The 8,969-nt window shown below is 48.1% G+C and overlaps 1 protein-coding gene across 1 annotated transcript in view; it reads right to left on the reverse strand.

The window, feature by feature from the left end:
* Positions 1-8,416, reverse strand: part of CLMP (CXADR like membrane protein) — a 101,701-nt gene extending 93,285 nt beyond the window's left edge. The window contains exon 1 of the mRNA XM_055548431.1: positions 8,049-8,416. Coding sequence (XP_055404406.1) covers positions 8,049-8,076 — 28 coding nt within the window. The 5' untranslated portion in view covers positions 8,077-8,416. The remainder of the gene's footprint in view (positions 1-8,048) is intronic.
* Positions 8,417-8,969: the final 553 nt, after the last annotated feature.

The following is an 8,969-nucleotide window of genomic DNA, read 5'->3' on the forward strand; positions in this document are numbered from 1 at the left end:
TCTTAACTAAGAGATCCAAATTCACTTATGTATTTCTCTCTTTTTCTTTTCTTTTTAACGTCCCATGAGGGACAGGGAACCAGAGGCAGCTATGGAACTGGCAGGCTGTGATGGAGAATGACCCATAACTTTCAATAGGCAAGGACTTCGGGAGGTCCGATCCCTCCAGGAAGCACCGGGCTGAATGCCAAGGACTCACACCGCTGAATCCATCCCTTCTGATAGCGATGGGGGTGATCCATCAACTCACCAGCTGTTTATTTAGCACCTGCCCCACTAATGTGCAAGTGCTGCTGACAACCGATGAACATCAGCCACCAGCGAACACCAGCCACCAGCCTGAAGATCCACGTAGGAACATACAGCCCATCTCATAAGACAGCACAGGATCGAGTTGCTTCCTCCCTGGGACACCTAGAAACCCTGGTACTTTCCTCAATGACAGTCTTGTTTATGACTGTGTTGCCCCACTGGGCTGACTTCTTAGATGGTGGGAACTGCATTTCGTATTACTGGCACCTGGGAGTCTAGCACAGAGCCTGAACTATAGAAGGAGCACCCTGCCCCCCTCTTCTCTAATTGTTTTGTGAGTGTGGGTGTATGAATGAAGTCAAAAACGTTATGGGACACACATAAGAGCTCCTGGAAGCTCCCAAAAGTTGTGGCCACCTTTCCCTTGTGCAATAGAAAGAGCTTAGAGAAGCTGCTCTGTAAAGCCAGAAAGGCTAGCTTTTAGCTTTGGCATCCTCTGCTCTTGGTTTTTCTATGCCTTCCTCTTCCGCCTGCTCCTCTTTCATCTCCCCTGTTGTAATGGCCTGAGCTCTTCAGATCTCCTTGCTGCCTGGCTTCAGAAAAAGCTCCCATATTCCACACGGGAGTCTGAAGATGGCTGCCCCTGTTCCCACCTCAGTGTGGTCACAAAGGCAGTGGCTTCTCCCCCACCTTCCGCAAAGACAAAGCAGACCTCAGTCTTATCACCAGCAGACTCTGGCTGGGGCTCCACACCACTGTCACTAGCAAAATCAAGACTGTTTGATTTCAGCCTTCTTCCCCATTCTGGTCTATTCAGTGCCAAAGGAAACAAACTTTTATTTTCCCAGAATCTAGACAGTTAAGAAGCTCAGATAACCAGAATTTTTTTTTTTCTTTTCTTTTTGGTACAGTCTGCATTCTTCTTTGGGGAAGGGAAACAAAGAAGTCAAAACTGCTGAAAAGAGGAATTTAACTAGAAAAGGCAATATATAGGGCAAGTCATAGCCAAACATACACCATCATCACCCAGTCTCAGTACCAACAAGGAGCTTGAGCTCACACATCCTTCTCAAAAGCACAGTAAGGTCTCCACAACAATGACCTTGAGGACTAGGAGAGTCTTCTGATTCATTAGCGTATGTAACTTCATTCATTGGCAAACATAATCTTTGTATGCCATATGCAGTAATTCTGGATCGTAAACAATAAACATTAACCCAAACATTTCTTAACCATCTGAATGGAGTACGGGATAGGGAGTGATAATGTTCTAACTGATCTTTCCACTGTGGGATTTATGGTTTGGAATTCTTTAAATGAAGCCTTGCTTCAACCTGACCCTCTCTTTTTGGTAACACAGGAGCCCTGACTTCAGAATAACTATGTGCCTCCTGAAAACTGGAAAGCAAATTGTTTTTGGGATCTAAAATGCTTGCTTTGTGTCCTGGCTCAGCTGTTTACTAAGATGGTAATCTTGAGAAACTCACTTTATTTCTCTAGACTTTAGTTTATTTATTTGTGAAGTGGCATAATGATGACATTTACCCTCAACGAGTGATTTGAGAATGAGATAAGGTATGTAAACTGTGGAACTCTGTACAAATGTTAGCAATAAATTCTGCTGTCATAACAATCCCACCCACATAGTCCTTTCTCAGGTACTATGAGGGAGCTAAAAATATACAGTTCATATTTCAAAACCCAACCACAAGTTCAAATCTACGCAGGGAAACCATTAAGCTACATACTTAGTGGGTATACTTTATCATATATAAATTATGCCTCAATTTTAAAAACTGAAGGAAATGCTTAATCCTTGTAAACAGTTCCATAAACAGACCTGCTACTCAGAAGTCTACCCTGGGTGTCCATACTTCGGGTTGTTTTATAGGTAACTCTGCTCAGGATGAGGCCCTTTGATGAGTATTTCAGGTACTAAACTTCCAGGGCTGAGTTCTGTGGCCATCTACCCTGACCTTGAATGATGCTGCCTGGCTAACAGCGCCCCAGGGCAGACTCAGGGTGGAGTTACAACTGCTCTCTTCACATTAGGCAGCCAGCCCTTCTGGATTCATAATCATATGCTACAGATTCCCATGAGTGGGCAATGCCTGAAAAAAAAGAAATCAAACAAGCATGGTAACTAACACCCATGTGTTCTGACCACACCCATGTCTGGACCAGCTGACAAATTTTCAGAATTATAAAACAAACCAGAGAATGTTAGTGGTATAAGGAAACTTAGAGATAACCTGAGTCTAGTAACCTCATTTCACAGAGAAAGAAACTGAGGCTCAGAATGGTAATGACTTGCCCAGAATAAACCAGCAAAACCATGAAGTTGCAGCTAGAGCTGTTGATTTCCTGCTTGGTTCCTTGAAGGCACACCTACATCTTTAGGACTTCGGGTATAATCCCTTTCCCCCCAAATACACCAAACATTATATAAGGCACTGCAGAAGTTTCCGAGATTTCCAGTTAAGATGGTTAAATTGAAATGCTATGACGTCTGCCCTATTTTTCAGGCAATTTCTCAACATAAAAACCAAATGGCAATTATTCAGCGCTTAGCTCATTTAAATGGAGCATCTGAAGAGCAACTGTGATCTTGGATCTCAACTAATGAGCTAAAGTGGAGAGAGAGAAATTTTCTACCTCGAGAATGTGTGCTAGGATAGATTATGGAGTTAGGGGGTCTTGTCTTGGCCCTTCTATTAAGCTACTTGTTTAAGTTTAGCCATCTCTCTCTGAACTTTGATTCTTTCTTCATCACAAAAGAAGGAGTGGGTTTAGATCAAGGATTTAGTTGGGTTCCAAGGAATGGTATTAGGAGGTCACTGAACCCCTAGAAGTTACAGGAAAATTTGATGTGTAAATGTCTTTTTCTAAGAAGTGGATTCAGGGTTTTCATTGGAATTCTCAGAGGGGCCTGGAATTCAAAATTTTAAGAACCACTGTACTGATTTAGATAGTGTCTTATCTTTTCCCCATGTCTGATAATCTTTGACTCTACCTTTTAAAAATGTCTGTCTAATTCATCATTAGTTATATTTATGAAATATACTCATGCATACTTTGCCCAGCTGAGCACAAGACAAAAATTGAATGAGACAAGATATGAACCTACTGGGAACATATCTTTATTATGACCATCACCATTAATGTGGGAAGATGAGGGAAGGACATGGAAGCCTACTGAGACCGATCATCAGGCCATGGGCCAGTAGGCTGTTCAAGCATTCCTCAAACTCATTTTCTCAGAAGCAAAGCTCCTTCCCCATCCTGGCAAAAGTTTCAATGAAGTCTATTGTTAATCTGGTGCTAACAGGATTTCCGGGGTGGTCCAGTGGTTAAGAATCCACCTGCCGATCCAGGGGACACAAGTATGATCCCTGCCCTAATGATTCTACATGCTGCAGGGCAATTAAGCCTGTGAGCCACGGCTTCTGAGCCCGAGCGCTCTACAGCCCGTGTTCCACAAGAGAAGCCACTGAAAAGAGAAGTCCGAGCACCACAACTAGAGGAGGCCACTCACAGCAACAAAGGCCCAGTGCAGCCAAAAATTAATTAATTAATTAATGAGTAATAGGAGAAAAAAAATTTTTTAAGTCTATTAAAAAAAATCTGGTACTATCGATACAACCAGTCTGTATAACAGACGTATTGTCTGGTCCCTGTCCATGTAATGTTCTATGTATAATTTTTGTACATAATTAAAATAAAACAGTACAGGTTGTATTTGCATTAATGGACAAGGAAGCACAAAAGCAAAGAGTTAAAACTAGGCTCCTCACAGTTGTGTTGTTCCACAGTCAAACAGTAATCATATTCCAAAGCTTTCACTTCTCTTGACCTTAAGTGTTCCAAATGTTTCAAAAATCCAACCATTCTAACAGATAGTTTCCACTCTTTCAGGTTATACAAGGTACTGAAAGTGATACCCAGATGAATGAGGCATGGAGCTTACACTCTAAGCATTCAGGTCACTATAATACAAAGCAGCACAACAGAAAGGCTGTTGAGATTCAAGGAAGGAAAGAAAGTATATTCTGTTGGCAAAATCATGGATGGGTATATGGAGGAAGTGGTATTTGAGGTGAGACTTAAAGGGTGAACAGGATTTTGATCTGAAGTCAACCATCTGTAGGGGTGGAGAGTAAGAGGGCATTTTTGGTGGAGGAATTATAAACAAAAGCAGAGAACCAGAAAGAAGCACGTGGCATAATGTGAATACAGGAAGTATTCCAGGTTTATTGAAGAGTTACGTGTGTATGTGTGTAGGGGGGGCGGTGAGTTGCGAATGATACTGTATAATATCTTTAACATTTGTACTTGACATTATAGGCAATGGAGACTACTCCAGGTTTATGGAAGAGCAGTACAAGATCAAGGAATCAGAGAAAATTTGAATTTAAAATCCCTCCACCCTCATTCTACAGTCAAGGGAGTCAGAACAAGAACCCAGAAAGCTTGCCAGATTTCTAATCCAAATTCTTTGCCTTATAACAGCTGTTTCATGAGATTACTGGGGTAGCAGTGTGTAGGATGAAGGAGAGAGAGCTCAAGCCGAAGGCCATGTGGCTGCTATTACGAAGTCTAGGAAGAAGTTCAGATGGGATAATGAGACTTGAGCAACAGGGGAGAGGGAAGGGTGGCGGGCAGAGGAGGAGCTGGGAGAGCCCACAAAGTCCCCCTTCTTTCTCCTCCATGGAGATCAGAGCACTTCTTGTTCATTCACATTAGAGAGGTGGGACATTTGATTTCACTCACTGGTGGGTCTAGAAAGGAAGGAGTCATTAGGTCCATGTTTGTTCAGATTATGAATGCTTAGCCCTTCGGACTCCCCTTCAATACTGAACTTTCTCCAGAAAAGAGGCCAGAAATCACGCTAGCAGTGGCCAGAAGCCACCCCAGAACTGCTCCTTTCAGGGCCCAGAGATGATTTTAGGATTCAGGCAACTCTGAGGGCTTTCCTCCTGGCTTTGTTCGAGTGCCCGCCCAAGCATCCCAGGGCTCAAAACCTCAGCTTTACAATGCTGTGTTGGTTTCTGCTAACATGAATCAGCCATAAGTATATATATGTCCTCTCCCTCTTAAGCCTCCCTCCCACCACCACCCCCCACCATACCACCCCTCTAGGCTGTCCCTCTGTGACTATTCATACTTGAATAGTTTATTTAATTTGAGATCTGGGATGTCATGAGTCTCTGCATTTCTAACAAAGGTGTCCAGTTCAGTTTAGTTCAGTCGCTCAGTCGTGTCCGACTTTTTGCGACACCATGAATCGCAGCACGCCAGGCCTCCCTGTCCATCACCAACTCCCAGAGTTCACTCAGACTCACGTCCATCGAGTCAGTGATGCCATCCAGCCATCTCATCCTCTGTCGCCCCCTTCTCCTCCTGCCCCCAATCCCTCCCAGCATCAGAGTCTTTTCCAATGAGTCAACTCTTGGAATGAGGTGGCCAAAGTACTGGAGTTTCAGCTTTAGCATCATTATATGGCAAAAGCTTAATAGTAGGTGATCATCCTCTCAGTAGATGAGCATCCAGTTATGCACAATTCTATGTCAGCAGCCCACTTGCTCTCTTCTACATGGCCTTTGGTATACAATGACCAAACCCCCATCCTCCCAAAAAAAGACATCACGAAGAGAGACAATTTCTATGAGAAAGAGCATCAACCCAACAGATGATATTCTCACCACAGGAATGATTACACACAGTAGGCACTCAATAAAAAAGAGCCAGGGAATCAACATTATCTTTTGATCCATGTCTTAGTCTGTTTTCTCCTTCTCATGATACCAAGAGGCAGACCATCATCAAAGCCAGCTGATTTCAACTGACCATGTGGGCCAAAGTCACTTTCCATCAGAAATTGTGCCCAAAGCAGGCTGGAGTAGAACAGGGGCTCAAATACCCTTGTTTTATTTCCCTTCCCCAGGCTCCTCCCACGGGCAGGATCACACTGACATTTCCTGCTCCATGAAAAGCGCTGAACAGGATCTCACTGAAGAAAACATCTTTAAGAGTCCTTCTGTGGAGCTGGAAGGCTGTATTCATGGCAGGTTAGTGAGAAAACAACCTAGATTCAAATGCCATCTCTGCTAATCAGGAGCTTACGGCTTTGAGTGTTATTATATTTGAACTCTTTACATCTTGTTTTCTTCATCTGTAAAATGGGGATCATAATAGTGGGTGGCCAATAAGGTTGGTGTGAATAATAAATAAGTTAACGAGATGGCCCATGTAACGTGTTCAGCATAATGAGGACTCAGTAAATTTCAGCTGTTTTGAATAAGACTGATCTGACGTTTGGGCCTACTGACTGCTGGTGATTGGTGGCTTAGGGGTAGAGGCCATTAAAGGTGACAAAGGTGCCATCCAGATATGCCAGCTGTGCCCAGGAGTGATATTGCAATACTTGGCTGGTATTTAAAAGAGATGAGAAAAAGCAGGGCTCCTTACATGCCCTACTTGAGCAATAGTTCAGGTTGATCCACCTCTTTTATTCTCTTAACCTGGGTGATGGGTTATTGTTGGCCTGAGGCTGGCCTACCCAGTTTGTAAGGTTTCAAAAAGAGAGAGCCTTAGACATCTATTTCAGAGGGACTTGTTAGTGCCTCTTCGCTTTGGTTTGGGGGGGGGGGGGTGGGTTTCTATCCATTAGGCCCCAAGCAAACTCTTGGTGTTTAAGGCTGTCAGAGACAGGGGGGACTTAGGAACTGTCTGGTTTGCTTGTTTTGGAGCTATGGGAACCGAAGGCCTGGGTAGTGGGTACATAGTCCGAGGTCAACCAGGTGGTCAGTTCAAAACCGGGGGGCATTCTCCCCTGGCCTAGTGTCCAGGGCAGCAGCCACGCTCCACACCTGCTGGCTCTCTGAACTGCGGCTCACTTTTGGTCCTGGGTCAGCTGTAGCCCACACTTCCCTGGTGCCTGTGGTGACTTTTCTTCAGCTCCCCAGCCACCTTCCCTGACCCAGAGCATCCCATTGTCAGCTCTTGACCATACATCCTTGATGGGCACTGTCCTGCAGACCCGCCTGCTTTCTGCCTGGGGTGAGTCTGTGCCTTAGGGCCTCCCAGGCCTCAGGAGTCCTGCCTGGGTGACACCTGGAAGGGGCACGCAGGCAGCACTTCTCTGCTTCCCTGTCTACCCTCCTGTGCTCCATTTTTCTTCAGGTCTTTCCCGGCCTCCCTCAGTCTTGTTCTGCCTCACTATCCTCCTTTTTTGTCCTGCTCCCAGCCCTTTCCCTTCCCCTCAATTCTTCCCAGGCTCTCCGCACCTTCCTGGTCCTCCTGGTGCTCGGCCCTTTCCCCTCTCCGGCTATCCTCTCCCCACCTCCTCCCCTACGCCTTTTCCTTTACCCTCCAACACATCTGTTTCTAATCTGCGCCCTCCAGGCGCCTGCTTGAAACGAAAAAGCTCCCCCCACCCTCAGGAACCTGGCACAAAACATTCCTGAATAAACCTTCCTTCCCCTAATTCTCCACTTTCCCCAGATACCCCTGAAACTAAATACCGCCCCCCCAAAGGACCCTCCACACCGAGCGGTTCGCGGCCCAGCTCCACCGGGAAAGCCCCCACCCGCCTGCTCCAGGCCCAGATGTTCGATGGCCGACCGGGCGGCCCTCCGCTGCCAGATGTGCTCAGAGTGGCCCGGGAAGCAGGCACAGAGGCGCCCGGCTCACTCTGGGGCCACGGGGACGAACGTTCGGAGCCCGCGTCGCCTCCCGGGTGCGGGACAGTGTGTTCCCCGGGGCCACTCGCCTTCCCGTCCTCCCCAGGCACTCACCTAGCCCCAGAAGAACGAGGAGGATCATCCCGATGCCCGGGCGCGGGCTCCTCCCCGCTCAGCCGCTGCTTGGCTCCGGTGGCGGCGGGGCGCAGCAGAGCGCAGCCGACGGACCTCTGGCGAGCTGGGCGCGGCGACTCGGGGTGCGCGCGGGGCGGCTGCAGCCATGTGCCGGCGCGGGAACGGCCCCACGCCCCGCGCCCGGCTCCGGGGTCCTCGCGCCCCGCGCAAAGGGGCTTCCAGTGCTCGCCCCCACCAGCTTGCACCCGGACGGGAGCGGGGACCCGGGTCAGCGAGGAAAAGACGAGACGGAAAAACGTTACCGCTTCGTGGAACACTTTTCCCTGTTTGGAAAGAAAAAGGAGTGAAGAAAGAGAGGGGAAAAAAAAAAAAGAGTGAGCTGGAACCACATGGTTGCCTCCCACCGGCAGCCCCTCCCTCGCTCGCTCGCTCGCTCGCTGCTCCCTCCCTCCCAGCGCTCCCGGCGCGCGGGGCGCCGGCCGGGCAGCCGCGGGGGTCGGCGGGGGTCGGCCCGGGGCGGGGCGCTCTGTTGGCGGCCGCGGGGAGGAGAGGGCGTGCGGCCGCGCTGGGGCCGGTGTGGGATCGACCCTGTAGGAGAGAACCGGGGACACTTGGGCCATGAGCGGCGATGAGGCCTTGTCAGTCTCCTCGGTCTGCGTCCTCACTTCGTCCTTATCTCTCCACTTCTCTCGCGCATCCTTTTCTCGCTCACACACACTCTGGCTTCCGCACAAGTCTGCGCTGTCTCGGCTTCCACCTCTCTCCATTTCTCTCGCGTTTGCATTCTCCTTGCCTCTCCCACCTCCTCGCTCCTCTCTCCCTTCCTTCCTCCCTTCTTGTCCTTTCCTCAGCCCTCCCTGCCACGTTGGGTCGGGGTGAAACTCCATCGTTCCGCACGGC

Source organism: Bubalus kerabau, chromosome 15 (genome assembly GCF_029407905.1).
Source record: "Bubalus kerabau isolate K-KA32 ecotype Philippines breed swamp buffalo chromosome 15, PCC_UOA_SB_1v2, whole genome shotgun sequence".
Lineage (NCBI taxonomy): Eukaryota > Metazoa > Chordata > Mammalia > Artiodactyla > Bovidae > Bubalus > Bubalus kerabau.